Raw genomic sequence first — 16,458 nt, 5'->3', positions numbered from 1 at the left:
CAATAATAGAAACTACCATTTCATAACTGCTTACTATGTTCCAGGATCTATACTATAAGTTTTATATGTATTATTTATAGTCGTTCCTCAGCATCACTGGGGGGTTGGTTCTGGGACCCCCACAGCTACCAAAATCTCCAGATCCTTATATAAAACGTCACAGTATTTGCATATAACTGTTTTCATTGGGGCTGCATCAAGGTATTTGCATGGATTGAGCGTAGTGCTCAGCAGTGGCAAATTCAAGTTTTGCCTTTTGGAAGTTCCTGGGACTTTTTTCCCCAAATATCTTCAATCTGCAGTTAGTTAAATCTGCAGGTGCAAAACCGCAGATGTGGAGGACCAACTGTAATTTCATTTCACTACCACCCTCATTTTACAGATAAGGAAACGGAAGCAGAGGGACTCATTTGCTCATTTCACAGCACCATGGAACTAGAAGAATCTGAATGCTTGAGTCTTTCTCTGGTATTAACCTGCAAGGAAAGTGTGTTCCTTTCATTCACTTGCTTCTCTGAAGGTTTTGTTCTCATTTCTTATCACTGATTGAGAAAGAGCACAGCTCGAAGGTCATTTTCTTATGCCTTTGGCAGTCCTTTTTCTATCACATCCAAATATCCCAACTCAAATATGCCCATGAAAGATTTTCCCTTTCAACAATGAAATTACATTTTATAGAGTAATTTTACAAGATTTTCCATGTTAGCTTAACTACTTTCAAAAAGTTTACTAAAGAAGCCAAGATATAAAATCAGGAAAATGTTATAATTTCTTTTGGTGGCAGATAACATTACAGGATCCCAGTTTTCAAAAACCAGTGAGGTGTCATGGTTAAGAGCACAGCCTTTGAAGTCAGAAAAATCTAGGTTTGTGTCTTTACTGATGTCTCTATGCTTTTAGGTAAATTATTTGGTGTATCTGTGTATTTCTTAAGGTTCTTGGTTACAACCAACTACAATTTAAGCCACAGGGTAGGATTCTCAAGTAGCTGCACACAGAATGGAACAAAGCACTGAATAGCTTTTGGCGGGAAGACTGGTGCCACTCCAGAGCCTTTGATGCAAGAGCGTTAGACTCTTTCTAGCATCTATAATCTTTCTAGCATCTATAATCAGACACCTCACCCTAGCTTTTTCCTAGCTTTCTTGAGCACGCACCTCCCAAGAGACAGATGCTGATTCATTGAGCACGTATCAATCTTTAATCAGGGACAGGATCTATTATCAGAAGAATGGGTCAAAAAATAAAGCTAGGCAAACAAAAACATACCTACCTTTGGTCTCTTTTCACATCAGTTTCCTCATCTGTGAAATGAGTATATTTATTTCTTTATTGTAAGGTTTCAGTATGTAAAGTATACAGTATTTTAATAAATTTCTTTCTACATATATATGCATCTTCTTGGTCCTGTTTCTTTGGAGAACCCTAAATTAAAAATAAAACTGAACAAAAAATAACTTTTTAATTTTTCCTGGTGTGTGTTTGTTTTTTCAGAAACTTGGGCCCAGTCCAAAAAGGGAAAGGAGGGGAGGAGACACCTTTTAAAACACACACACACACACACACACACACACACACAAAATTAACTATAATTGAGCATCCTGGCTGTGGTTGAGAATTGGAAAACAGATCACTACCAAAACAGATCAAAACAGATCATCAACAGATCACTAACAGATCAAAACACAAAAAACACTATAGAAAATAGGATTCTTGATTTAGCAGATGACACTCAATTTTTTTAAATCTTGAAGGTATCTGTGTATTATTTGAATAAAACAAAAATGAGACTAAGTTCTGTGGTATTAATATTTTCCTGAAATTTAACAAGTGTAATGCAATCTTACTTTGGATCTTTTCTGCTTGTTTCTTCTTGGTTTTAGTTTAATGTCTTTCACTTCCTTTCCTAAACAGTTGTATAATATTACTGCTGTGCTCCACAAAATGTCTACCACAGTCTGGTTCACTTCTTACCCACCCAGCCCACCTCTGTTCCTCAGAGGTTGCATATTGAACATGAGCAAAGTTGTTCTTCCAGGGTTTGTAAAGCCCTTTGGGATTATTGCAAATGAATGGTGTTATATAAATGTCAGATTGTTTCATAACAGTTCTTAAAACAATGAGATAATGTCTGTTAAAAAATTTTAAGTTCCACGGAGAAATGCAGGGCATAAGAACAAGTCCCATTTTTGTGTTATTTCCATGTATTTTTGCTATACAATTTAACTCGGTATAGTATCATTTAAAGATAGTTTGAGTGTGTGTGTGTGCATCGCTAATTATATAGAACTAAATAACTTCATTTCTTGCTTCATTTTGTCATTTGAGTCTAGTAAATTTGTTACTAAATACTAGTTAGTGTAAAATTAGAACTCTAAAGCAATTTCTTTTTAGAATTAAATATAGTCTTTTTTTCTCTTAATTTAGACCTTTGTACTTATGCAATATTGGTTTTCCTGTACATATTAATGATTTAGTGAGTTTATAAAGACTTTAGTGATGTCACTTATTTAAAATAATTCCAAAAATCTCTTTTTCTACTTCTAAGCTACAGACCCACATTTCCAACTCCCTTCTTAAATAAGTTTACTTAAAACTAATAGTAACCAAAATTAACTGAATTTTCTTCCCCACAAAAACAAGCCCCAAACTAATTTTTCTACTGTTATTATTAATGGCACCACTATTCTCTCAATCAGCCAAGTTAAAATATTTTAGTATCACCTTTGGCTTCTTCCACTTCTTTACTCACCCCTCTCCCCAACCATATAGATAACTCTGTATATTTGTACTTGTCCTTTCATGCCTGTTACCTCATTCATTGCTCTAAGTATGCCTTTCACTGTCTCTTCCTAAATTATTGTAACTAATTCCTAATAGGTTTCCTCATCTCTGGTGTTCCAGTTAGTCCTGCATTTACAGAATTAAGACACATAGGGCCTGGGTTTTAATCTTGGCTTCACCTTATACTAGCCGTTTCCCTTAGGGAATTACTTAAACTCTCTGAATCTCATTTACATCATGTTGAAAATAACTACCTCATGGGTTAATTCACTGTAATAATCTAAGATAATGTATTGTGTTAGTCTGTACTTTATTGCTTTCATTGTCCAAGCCATTTAGCTAGCTAGTAAAGGAGATTCCTGTAAGCATGTGGTGGAGTCTCGTGAGCACCCAAAGACAAGAAGCAAGGAGTAGCCTGACCAGGTGGTGGCGCAGTGGATAGAGCGTCAGACTGGGACCCGGGAGACCCGGGTTCAAAACCCTGAGGTCACCAGCTTGAGCGTGAGCTCATCTGGTTTGAGCACAGGCTCACTAGCTTGAGCCCAAGGTCGCTGGCTTGAGTAAGGGGTCACTCAGTCTGCTATAGTCCCCCAGTCAAGGCACATGTGAGAAAGCAATCAATGAACAACTAAGGTGCTCTCACAAAGAATTGATGTTTATCTCTCTCCCTTCCTGTCTGTCTGTCCCTCTCTCTGTCTTTCTCTGTCTCTATCACACACACAAAAAAAAGTGAGGCAACTCTCCTTCTGGAGCTATGTGATCTGCTTCTTTTTCTGTATCTGCCTTGTACTCTTCTTGGTATGCACACATACATATGAAGACACACAACATTTAAAAAAAATTGAAATTAGCAACATGGGTTTGGAAGCATTAGATATGAGTTAGAACTATAAACCTGTTATGTAAAACCTATCTGATCTTGGACAGATTTCCTACTTTTTCTATTGAAGGATAGAAAAAGTTTCTTTATTTGAGAAATAGGAATGCCATTCTATCAGTTAGGAATCTTATGATTTCAAGTGGTTAATTAGACTTCGCTGAAAACCTACTTACATTGGGGCGAAAGGTAGAACTGATTTTAGGCACACAGCTTTATCAGGCTATAAAGGCAGGTGAACCTTTCCTCACTATATCTCTATTTCTTAATCCTTTTTTCTTACATGCACCTCATCTTTCACATACACACCCTAATTTGTGCCATTCAGACTTGCCAAACTCCATGGGTTTGAATTGTCATAGCAGCTCCTCACCTCTTCTAAGGTTCGGATCCAGTGGACAAGGAAGTTTGTCCCAGATATCTCAACAAAAATTTCTTATTGTCTCATTGCTAATACCATCATATGCCCAACCCTGAATTGTTTATTGTACCTGTGAAATTAAAGGCTCCAATGGGCCATTGGCTAGTCCTGAGTCACATGCCATTTTTCAAGCCAGAAATAGGGTCAGCACCACAAGAGGTAGGCTCAGGGGAGTAGGGAAAGGTATGTCCACCATCCTCACAGCGTTGTCCAGAGGATTAAATCAAATAAAGTAAGCAAAAACCCTTGATCTGTGCCCATCCTGTTCTTTAGCCAACAATATGCAGAAGTCCGCATGATCTGTAATACAGATAGATGTCAAGCCCTTTTTTCCATTACTTCCCCAGACAGATTCTACATTCTTCCCCAAATGCCCTCATGGAACCTTGACTACACTCTTTCTTGTCTATGTCATGTTTCTTGTGCATTCCTGTACACATTCCAGCATTTTAGTCTACAGAATTTTTGTCTTTTGTGTCCCATCTCAAACATTCTACCTCCAATGAATCCTTCCCAAAGTCTCTGAGAGTCTATCTAAAATCTCACAAAATATGTGATTGCTGATTCCCCCGCCAAATGATGCACTATTCTTCATTTCTAGCTTTCAGCCACAGACACATTTCAAGACACACTTACCTGGACTTTCTTATGCTATGTACCAGGTACTGCCTTGTATTAATCTTATGTATCAATCTATATATATCATATGTTCTAAAGGCACATTAAATATTATTTCATTGAGTGAAATATAATTTCAACTAAATATATGTAATTTATGAAACTTTAAACCATTTATTTTATTCAAGATAAAACTTTAATCTTACTTTAAGGAATTTTATTAACTTCACTCTAGTATATCTTAGATCAGGGGTCCCCAAACTTTTTACACAGGGGGCCAGTTCACTGTCCCTCAGACCATTGGAGGGCCGGACTATAAAAAAAACTATGAACAAATCCCTATGCACACATCTTATTTTAAAGTAAAAAAACCAAAATGGGAACAAATACAATATTTAAAATAAAGAACAAGTAAATTTAAATCAACAAACTGACCAGTATTTCAATGGGAACTATGGGCCTGCTTTTGGCTAATGAGATGGTCAATGTCCGGTTCCATATTTGTCACTGCTAGCCGTAACAAGTGATATGACGCGCTTCCGGAGCCGTGATGCATGCGTCCTGCATCACCGGAAGTAGTACTGTACATGAGCGATGCCACCACATACAGTACTCCTCTCATTGACCACCACTGAAAGAGGTGCCCCTTCTGGAAGTGCGGTGGGGGCCGGATAAATGGCCTTAGGGGGCTGCATGTGGCCTGCAGGCCGTAGTTTGGGGACGTCTGTCTTAGATATTTAGCAGTGATCTGATGAACCAACTATAACTCAATTCCTGGTAATTTACAATGTTGATATCATGTCATAAAAACCTTTTTTCATAGTTTTTCTTTTTCCTTACATGCATTAGGAGTCTTATTTGATTTTCTATTCATTAATTCGTAGTTATTGAGTTATTGAGTGCCTGCTATATTAAAGCATTATTCAAGGCACTGAGGATATAACAGAACAAAATGATGAAATGTCAGTTCCCATGGGGCTTACATTGCAGTTTCGTACGGCGTGGGTATGGTCAGGCAGGAAAGAAGTAAAAACACAATACAGTAAGTTCTTTCTTAACATGATTAATAGGTTCTGTGACTTTAAGCAAAAAGACATTTAGCAAAACCAATTTTATCATATGCTAAGTGATATAAACAAGAGTTAAGTTCCTTCAACATATTATCAATGTTATAATGTAATGATGTTGAACAAAATAATGTTATTCAAGGACCTACTGTATAATGTTAGGTAATGACAATTCTAGAATTAAGGTGTCAGAAAGTTGGATGGTTGGTTGGTTTTTAAATTCTGTGTGTTGTAATATTAGTGTTTAAAATGAAATTACTGGGTGGTAGACTTCAAATAAATGAAAAAGAAAGAGCATATTATATCACTTCCTTCCTAGAATTATCCCAGAAACCGCCTTTTCAGCTTCTTTAACTTTCTTACTTTTTAATCTCTCTAAAATGGGATTAGTCACTATTCTATATGGTCAGATTCCTTTGACTTGCTCTAAAAATTAAGAGGCATTTCTAAAAACTATTCTCAAAAATATGATGAGGGGTGAACACACAATACAGTGTACAGAAGATGTGTTGTAGAATTGTGCTCCTGAGACCTGTATGATCTTGTTCATCAGTGTCACCCCAATAAATTCAGTTTAAAAAATGGAGAGTTTTAGCGAGTAATAGCCATGTTTGTTGAACATCAAACATCAAGTCACATTGTTCTGCTGAGTACTGTAATGGTGAATAGAATTCTTTAGGTAGTTACTATTATCACTAGCTTAAAATGACATAAATATAATGTGTGCATATAACCACAAATGTACTTAATATCTAATTCAGATTTCTCAAGGGCTATATTTTTTTAACTCAACTTTTATTTGAGTTTATATATTTGTGATTTTTTTAATATTTTTAACATTATTTTTGTTTTTTATAAATTTTTATTAATATTAATGAGGTGACATCAATAAATCAGGGTTCATATATTCAAAGAAAACATGTCCAGGTTATCTTGTCATTCAATTATGTTGCATACCCAAAACCCAAAGTCAGATTGTCCTCCTTCACGCTCGATCTACTTTCTTTGTGCCCCTTCCCCTCTCCCTCCCCCCCCAACCACCATACTCTTGTCCATGTCTCTTAGTCTCGTTTTTATGTCCCACCAATATATGGAATCATGCAGTTCTTGGTTTTTTCTGATTTACTTATTTCACTCCGTATAATGTTATCAAGATCCCACCATTTTGTTGTAAATGATCCGATGTCACCATTTCTTATTGCTGAGTAGTATTCCATAGTGTATATGTGCCACATCTTCTTTATCCAGTCTTCTATTGAAGGGCTTTTTGATTGTTTCCATGTCTTGGACACTGCGTACAATGCTGCAATGAATATGGGGCTACATGTGTCTTTACGTATCAATGTTTCTGAGTTTTTGGGGTATATACCCAGTAGAGGGATTGCTGGGTCATAAGGTAGTTCTATTTTCAGTTTTTTGAGGAACCACCATACTTTCTTCCATAATGGTTGTACTACTTTACATTCCCACCAACAGTGAACGAGGGTTCCTTTTTCTCCACAGCCTCTCCAACACTTGCTATTACCTGTCTTGTTGATAATAGCTAATCTAACAGGTGTGAGGTGGAATCTCATTGTAATTTTGATTTGCATTTCTCTAATAACTAATGAAGATGAGCATCTTTTCATATATCTGTTGGCCATTTGTATTTCTTCCTGGGAGAAGTGTCTGTTCATTTTTTTATTAGATTGTTTGTTGTTGAGTTTTATGAGTTCTTTGTAAATTTTGGATATTAGGCCCTTATCTGAGCTGTTGTTTGAAAATATCATTTCCCATTTAGTTGGCTGTCTGTTTATTTTGTTGTCAGTTTCTCTTACTGAGCAAACACTTTTTAGTCTGATGTAGTCCCATTCATTTATCTTTGCCTTCACTTCCCTTGCCTTTGGAGTCAAATTCATAAAATGCTCTTTAAAACCCAGGTCCATGAGTTTAGTACCTATGTCTTCTTCTATGTACTTTATTGTTTCAGGTTTTATATTTAGGTCTTTGATTCATTTTGAATTAATTTTAGTACAAGGGGACAAGCTGTAGTCGAGTTTCATTCTTTTGCATGTGGCTTTCCAGATTTTCCAGCACCATTAGTTGAGAGGCTTTCTTTTCTCCATTGTGTGTTGTTGGCCCCTTTATCAAAAATTATTTGATCATATATAAGTGGTTTTATTTCTGGACTTTCTATTCTGTTCCATTGGTCTGAGTGTCTATTTTTCTGCCAATACCATGCTGTTTTGATTGTCGTGGCCCTATAATATAGTTTGAAGTCAGGTATTGTAATGCTCCCAGCTTCATTCTTTTTCCTTAGGATTGCGTTGGCTATTCGGAGTTTTTTATAATTCCATATAAATCTAATGATTTTTTTTGTTCCATTTCTTTAAAAAATGTCATAGGACTTTTGATGGGAATTGCATTAAATTTATAAATTGCTTTGGGTAATATGGCCATTTTGATTATATTTATTCTTCCTATCCAAGAACAAGGAATATTTTTACATCTCATTGTATCTTTTTCAATTTCTCTTAACAATTCTTTGTAGTTTTCGTTATATAGGTCCTTTACATTCTTTGTTATGTTTATTCCTAGGTATTTTATTTTTTTGTTGCAATCATGAAGGGGATTATTTTTTTGAGTTTGTTTTCTAATATTTCATTGTTGGCATATACAAAGGCTATGGACTGTATGTTAATTTTGTATCCTGCAACCTTACTGTATTGGTTTATTGTTTCTAGTAATCTTTTTGTGGAGTCTGGGGTTTTCGATGTATAGAATCATGTCATCTGCAAAAAGTGATACCTTTACTTCTTCTTTTCCGATATGGATGCCTTTTATTTCTTTGTCTTGTCTGTTTGCTCTGGCCAGAACTTCTAGCACCACGTTAAATAAGAGTGGAGAGAGTGGACAACCCTGTCTTGTTCCTGATTTAAGGTGGAAAGTCCTCAGTTTTATGCCATTTAATATGATGTTGGCTGATGGTTTATCATATATGGCCTTTATCATGTTGAGATATTTTCCTTCTATACCCATTTTGTTGAATGTCTTAAACATAAAGTTATGTTGTATTTTATCGAATGCCTTTTCTGCATCTATTGATAAGATCATGTGGTTTTTGTTCTTTGTTTTGTTGATATGGTGTATTATGTTAACCATTTTACGTATGTTGAACCATCCTTGAGATTCTGGGATGAATCCTACTTGATCATGATGTATTATTTTTTTAATATGTTGTTGTATTCGATTTGCCAGTATTTTGTTTAGTATTTTAGCATCTGTATTCATTAGAGATACTGGTCTGTAGTTTTCTTTTTTTGTGCTGTCCTTGCCAGGTTTCGGTATGAGGGTTATGTTGGCTGCATAAAATGTGTTTGAAAGTATTGCTTCTTCTTCAATTTCTTGGAAAACTTTGAGTAGAATAGGAACCAAGTCTTCTTTGAATGTTTGATAGAATTCACTAATATAACTGTCTGGGCCTGGACTTTTATATTTGGGGAGGTTTTTAATAGTTTTTTCTATTTCCTCCCTGCTAATTGGTCTGTTTAGGCTTTCTGCTTCTTCATGACTCAGTCTAGGAAGGTTATATTGTTCTAGGAATTTATCCATTTCTTCTAGATTGTTGAATTTGGTGGCATATAGTTTTTCATAGTATTCTACAATAATTCTTTGTATATCTATGATGTCTGTGGTGATTTCTCTTCTTTCATTTTGGATTTTGTTTATATGAGTCCTTTCTCTTTTTTCCTTGGCGAGTCTTGCCAAAGGTTTGTCGATTTTGTCGATCTTTTCAAAGAACCAGCTCCTTGTTCTATTAATTTTTTCTATACTTTTTCTGTTCTCTATTTCATTTATTTCTACTCTGATTTTTATTATTTCCTTTCTTCGGCTGGTTTTCGGTTGTCTTTGTTCTTCTTTTTCTAGTTCCTTAAAGTGTGAAGTTAAGTGGTTCACTTGGGCTCTCTCTTGTTTGTTCATATATGCCTGAAGTGATATGCACTTCCCTCTTATTACTGCTTTTGCTGCATCCCAGAGATTCTGCTATGTCGTGTTGTCATTTTCATTTGTCTGTATGTATCTTTTGATCTCTGCACTTATTCCTTCTTTGACCCATTCCTTTTTTTCAAGTATGTTGTTTAGTTTCCACATTTTTGTGGGGTTTTTTCCCTCTATTTTGCAGTTGAATTCTAGTTTCAAGGCTTTATGATCAGAAAATATGCTTGGTACAATTTCAATTTTTCTTAATTTGCTGATGTTATCTTTGTGGCCCAACATATTGTCAATTCTTGAGAATGTTTCATGTACACTAGAGAAAAATGTATACTCTGTCGCTTTGGGATGAAGTGTCCTGTAGATGTCTATCATATCCAGGTGCTCTAGTGTTTTGTTTAAGGCCAATATATCTTTATTGATTCTCTGTTTGGATGACCGATCTAGAGCCGTCAGCAGTGTATTGAGGTCTCCAAGTATGATTGTATTTTTGTCAGTTTTTGTTTTTAGGTCAATAAGTAGCTGTCTTATATATTTTGGTGCTCCTTGGTTTGGTGCATATATATTAAGGATTGTTATGTCTTCTTGATTCAGTGTCCCCTTTATCATTATAAAATGACCATTTTTGTCTCTGAGTACTTTTTCTGTCTTGTAGTCAGCATTATTAGATATGAGGATTGCTACACCTGCTTTTTTTTGGATGTTATTTGCTTGGAGTATTGTTTTCCAGCCTTTCACTTTGAATTTGTTTTTATCCTTGTTGCTTATATGTGTTTCTTGTAGGCAGCATACAGTTTGATTTTCTTTTTTAATCCATTCTGCTTCTCTGTGTCTTTTTATTGGAGAGTTTAAGCCATTTACATTTAGTGTAATTATTGACACTTGTGGGTTCCCTATTGCCATTTTATAAATTTCTTTCTTGTTAGTGTTGTATCTTGTTTGATTCTTCTCTTGTTTTTCTGTCATTTGTTTTTGTTTGTTTGTATTCCATACTTCTTTCCTCTGTTGCTACCTTTTTTAAGTCATGTGCTTCTGTGGTGGTTTTCTCAAGTCTGGTTACCATTAAGTAATGAAAAGGGTACCTACCATATTCATTGTAGTACCCTATCTTATGAGTATTTCTGTGCTTCATCGTCCTTTGCTACTGTTAATCTCCGTCCTCTCCCCCTTTTTTTTCTTTTGTTGTCACAGTATAAATTTGGTTTTATTGTGTTCTTGGTGGAGCTGTTACTTGTGGCTTTGTTTTCTTTTGTTCTTTGAATCTGGTTGGAAAACCCCCTTTAGTATTTCCTGGAGCGGGGGCTTTCTGATGATAAATTCCCTCATCTTTTCTGTATTTGTGAATGTTTTTATATCTCCTTCGTACTTGAAAGAAAGCTTTGATGGTTATAGTATTCTTGGCTGAAAGTTCCTCTCTTTCAGGGCTTTAAATATTGGGGTCCACTCTCTTCTAGCTTGTAGAGTTTCTGCTGAGAAATCTGATGATAATCTAATAGGTCTTCCTTTATATGTTGTACTCTTCTTTTCCCTGGCTGCCTTGAAAATTTTTTCTTTGTCATTGGTTTGTGCCATCTTCATTATTATGTGCCTTGGAGTAGGTTTGTTGGGGTTAAGAAAACTCGATGTTCTGTTTGCTTCTTGAATTTGAGGCTTTAGTTCTTTCCACAGGCTTGGGAAGTTCTCGTCTATTATTTGTTTGAGTATATTCTCCATTCCATTTTCTCTCTCTTCTCCCTCTGATATACCTATTATTCTTATGTTATTCTTTTTGATGGAGTCAGACAACTCCTGTAAGGTTTTCTCGTTTTTTATTATTTTTGAGTCTCCTTCTTCTTATCTCTGTTGTGCCTCAAGTTGCTTGTCTTCTATTTCACTAATCCTACCTTCTATCTGGGCTGTTCTATTAGCTAAGCTTGTTACCTCGTTTTTCAGCTCGTGAATTGAGTTTTTCATTTCTGTTTTATTTGTTTTTATAGTTTCAATTTCCTTGGTAATATATTCTTTGTGTTTGTTGAGTTGTTTTCTGAGCTCCTTAAATTGCCTTTCTGTGTTTTCTTGTATATCTGAGTATTTTTAGGATTTCTATTTTAAATTTTCTGTCATTTAGCTCCAAGGTTTCCAATATATTAAATTTTTTCTCCATAGATTTTTCCACATCTGTCTGTGTTACTTCTCTATCTTTTGTATCCATGATATTCGATTTCCTTTTTTCTTAATGGCTTCTGAGGGTGGTCTTGTTGATAGCACTAATGAGAATTAATGAAGAATAAAAAGTAAAAAAAAATGAAAAAATGGAAAAATATTTGGAAAAAAACACAAAAAGAACCAATAATAATTTATTATTTCTGCCCCCCTTTTCTTTCTTCTCTTCCCCTCCTCTCTCCTCCTCCTTAGGAAAAGATTGTGATGAACTGTGAATTATATTATGCTAAATGGAACAAAAACTGCCTATAATGGAGGGCCTGAGTTGGGGGGAAGTGTTCAAGGGGCAGAAAAGGAAGTAGGGACCCACAAAATGCAAAAAATGAAAAAATTAGGGTCAAGTATAAAATGATTTGCTTGTAAGTGATGGTCAACTAAGAGATATAATGAGAGGGATAAGACAGAAACAGCAAAAATGAAAAAAAAATAACTATTGTATTAAGTGGAGCAAAGACTAAATAGAACGGAGATCCTGGGTTGGGAGGAATACTAATGAGTTAAAAAGCAAAGTAAAAAGCACCCAAAATGCCAGAATAAAAACTTGAGTCCCAAATTAAATAATTTTTTTGTGATTGAGGATTGAATGTGAGGAAAAGTAAAAGGAGAAAAGATGAAACTAATAGAGAAGGAGAAATAAGAAAAAGGGGGAAAGGAAAGGAAGAAAAAAGAAAAAAAACAAAAAGAGAGAGCGAGAGTTAAGGGTTTTGTAGTGTAACCCTCATGGAGAGTAAGGAAGAAGAAAAGAAATAAAATGTAACATTCATGAATAGTGTAGTTCAAGAAAAGGAAAGAATAGGACGGGCAGAGAATAAAAGGACCAAGGTGGAGGAAATAGAAATAATAATAATACAGGCAAGAAGATGAAAGAAACAAAAAAGTAGTGGAACAAGTTATAAAGTCTGTGGATTTTTCTTGATTTTGAGAGGTGAACTTCTTCTTTTTTTTTCTTTCCTCTCCCTCTTCCTTGTCGGTGACTCTGTACCCCAGGCTCTACCCCTGTGACACGCTTAGGTAGGGATTTGCAGTTGATGAGACTCTACGGCAATGTCATATATTTGGCTTCAGTCTCATTGGTAATCAAGGCTTGTTAGTGTTTGCAGGCTCTGACAATGAGAGAGTCTGTTTTCCTGGAGCCTCTCTCTTAGTCTCCCCTTCCTGAATTAGCAGCCTGATGATCCAGCTATGAGGCTGCCGCTGCCTCTGCCTGGGGTGTAAGAGGCTCAAAGAGCTGGCAAATCCCCACTCTATCCCCACTCAATGCAGGGCTCTGGGTAAGGCTCTGGCAGTCAGAGCCACCAGTGTAATCAGGCGAGGCTGGGAGCCAGCTGCTCTCAAGGTTACTTTCTATGAGCCTCCAGGCCTCTTCAGCATGCCTAGCACTCTGTGGGACCACTCTCCCCAGGCTTTCCGCACTTTGTAACCTGTTTTGGCCTGGAAGAAGATGCCCTAGTCGCTGCCTGCAGTACAGGAGGTCTTAGCATCTGCCAAGTCCCTCTTTTTAGTGTATATCCCTGAGTATGAAAGCTCTGCCAATCAGAAGATGCCCCCATTCCTTTAGCAAGAGGCACTAAAAAATATCACACCTCCTGTCTTAGATTGCTGAACTGAGAGAGATCTTGTCAATTAGAGCCGCGTAGGTCAGTTGGGAGGTGAGCAGACTGTGGTTTAAGTTAATTTCAGCGATTGGATCCGCAGATCTGCTCCAGAAAGGACTGCAAGCTGCCGGCGCCCCCCCCCCCATGCTTGATTATTAGCTTGAATGGCTGGGTGAGGTGCCCCGCCCACCTAGAGAAGCTGGGGCGTAGGGAAGTTCGCTTTGGCGCACTCCCTGTGCACTGCTGGCAGCTGCTGCTTGTGGCGCGCTGTCGTTTGTTCGCATGGGCTGATTCACCACAGGCACACTCTTTCCTCCACCTGAACAAACATACGTGCCGCAGCCTAGCCTCCTCCACAACCTTACCCCCCCCCACTCTCAGTTCCAAGTGAAAGCAGCCTTTGCTCAGGTTAGTGAGGAAGGCAGAGTGTTTCTTTGTCCGACTTATTTCCTTCAGGGTTGATTATATATTTAGTCAATTTTTCGCTCGATCCTACCTTCGCCTTCAGTGTGTGGAACTCCCATACGCTCCAAGGATAGATTTTTCTGTCTCTGGTTGATGAACTTGTTGAAATTTTGGGGAGATTTGTCTGTTGCGCTCCTCACAGCACCATTTCTCTGACTCACTCTATTTGTGATTTTATAATGTAGCTTAACATTTTTAGTTTAATAATAGAGGGATGGCAGCAGTATCAGAATAGTTGCATCATTTAGTAATTCTGGCAAATATTCCACTAAAATAGGGAAAAATAAGACTTCACTAAAGTATTTAGGAGTAAAAAGCCATGGTGAACAGCAAAATATATATTTTTAAGTATGATATGGAAAAAATGTATTATGCAAAGGGAGAGAATAAAAACCTGTGGTGAAATGGTAAAACTTGGTGATTTTGCATAAAAACATATGAATTTTCATATTGCTCTTCCAGTTTTCTGTATGTTTAAGATTATTTCTCTTTTTAAAATTTTTATTAATTGATTTTAGCTAGAGAGGAAGGGAGAGAGAGAAAATGAGACAGGCACATCAGTCTGTTCCTGTGTGTGCCCTGACCGGCAATTGAACCGGACACCTTGGTGCTTGGGGACGATGCTCTAACCAACAGAGCTATTTCACCAGGGCAAAAATTATTTCAAAATAAAAAATTAAAATATTAAAATTAAAACATTTTTTAAATATTCAAATTGATGGGCTCAATTTTTTTTTTTTTGCTTTTTTCTGATTTTACTTTATAAAGTATTTTAAACCTGTAGAAAAGTACAGGGATTTAACTAATTTACCCAACTAATCATAAATTTTTTCATATTTACTTTAGACTCTTTTTTCAAAATAAGCTTTTCAAACACCATTTAGGCCCCCCATATACTCATTTCTCTCCTCCCTGCAAGTACCCACTACCCAGAAGTGAATGTGTTCTCCTGTGCATTTTTTTTAACTTTTACTACATTATGTGTTTGCATGTAGCTGTTAAAAATAATATTGTTAGCATGCCACTTGTTACGTGGTATCAAATAACATGCAGCCAGTGCACCTTGTTTTTTCACTTAACATTATGCTTTCCCCACTTACCCATGTTTTTATGTTCAGTGAGTATTTATTTATTTTAAATGATATGTTCACTGGATGCTTATGCTAATTTATTCTTCTCCTGTTCACAGAATTTGAGGTTCTTGACATATATATTTTTTTAATTTTAAACATTTTAGGGACAGCATCCTTGTACATTTCTCCTGTGTGCATAAATAAGAGTCTCTAGGGCTTGTTTTGAAATGGCATTGTTGGGTGTGAGTTGCCATCATCATCATGATCAGAATGGTAGGTAATGTTAACCACTGTCACGTGCCAGGTGCTGCTCTTGGTGCCCTGTCTGTACTAATTTATTCAATCCCCACAACAATAGGTAGACCTATTATTACCCACACTTTACAGATCAAGAAACTGTGAGTGGGTAAGTAAACTGTCCAGTATCCTGCAGGCAGAAAGCACCAGCGCCCCAGTGCAGTTGATGTATATTCTTAGCTAGTACACTGTACACAACCCATATTCTGTGGGGCATACACCCCTTCAGGTCCTCTAAATATTGCCATTTGTTTCCAAAGTAGTTTTACCAATTTATCCTCTCAACAGCTCATAGAAGTATTTTAGTTCTTTTTTACAGTTCTCAATTTGTAAATTTAAAAAATCTCATCTATTAAAGTTTGTTTGGAATGTTTACAGAACTCCAAAATCTAAGTCTGAAAACCACTTCCTTAATGACAGTGTCTAGATGAATATGCTTTATACATAGACTTGTAAGGCCAGAATTACTGCTTCCTTACTTGATACCGTTTAGAAGAGCATGCTTTTCTTAAGATGATCAACTTTTTTACAATGAAAAGGAAGACAAAAATAAATTGATAAAAATATTGTAAATAAAAGAAACATTTTATTCATTGCAACAATAATACACTATAATATAAATGCATAATAAAAACATTTGTAATATTTTATATTGTAATTATGCTTACATGCCTATTAATTTTTAATAATAATTCTAAGAAAAAAGTACTCATTTAGAATGAATTTTTTTTTGTCAATGTATCATCTTGTAACAATATATTGGAAATATCTGAACAAGAAATATCCTTCATATTGAATTTTACGGCAAGTGCTGCAGCTAGAGTATTAACATTCATCTTGATTTTCACTTGTCCAAAAATCATTAGCAATTGAAAAAACTCTTTCAAGTGCTGCATTAGTTCCAGGGCAGCACAATGTAAATTGAACAAGAATAAATAAATTTTCACATGGAATATGTTCATTTTTGAAATGGCTGAATATTTCCACCCATCTTTTATCAATTTTGACGTGTTAATTTTCCCATTGTATTAATTTTTCAGAATACATTCAGTCTTCTAATTTCTTCAAAGAGACAATTGTCATCTAT

At 36.0% G+C, this 16,458-nt stretch overlaps 1 protein-coding gene across 2 annotated transcripts in view; it reads left to right on the top strand.

Moving 5' to 3' along the window:
- The window catches only part of CWC27 (CWC27 spliceosome associated cyclophilin), a 215,258-nt gene that overhangs the window by 137,378 nt on the left and 61,422 nt on the right, over positions 1–16,458 (top strand). The window contains exon 12 of one of the 2 annotated variants that reach the window (XM_066253592.1): positions 383–686. The exons of the other annotated variant lie outside the window; for it this stretch is intronic. Within the exon in view, the coding sequence (XP_066109689.1) occupies positions 383–546 (164 nt within the window). The 3' untranslated portion in view covers positions 547–686. Of the gene's footprint in view, positions 1–382; positions 687–16,458 lie in introns of those variants that run through there. 2 annotated transcript variants of the gene reach the window in all.

This window comes from Saccopteryx bilineata, chromosome 1 (genome assembly GCF_036850765.1).
Source record: "Saccopteryx bilineata isolate mSacBil1 chromosome 1, mSacBil1_pri_phased_curated, whole genome shotgun sequence".
Classification (NCBI taxonomy): Eukaryota; Metazoa; Chordata; class Mammalia; order Chiroptera; family Emballonuridae; genus Saccopteryx; species Saccopteryx bilineata.
The sequence above is the reverse complement of the archived record's forward strand: the minus strand, read 5'-3'. Positions and strand labels throughout refer to the sequence as shown.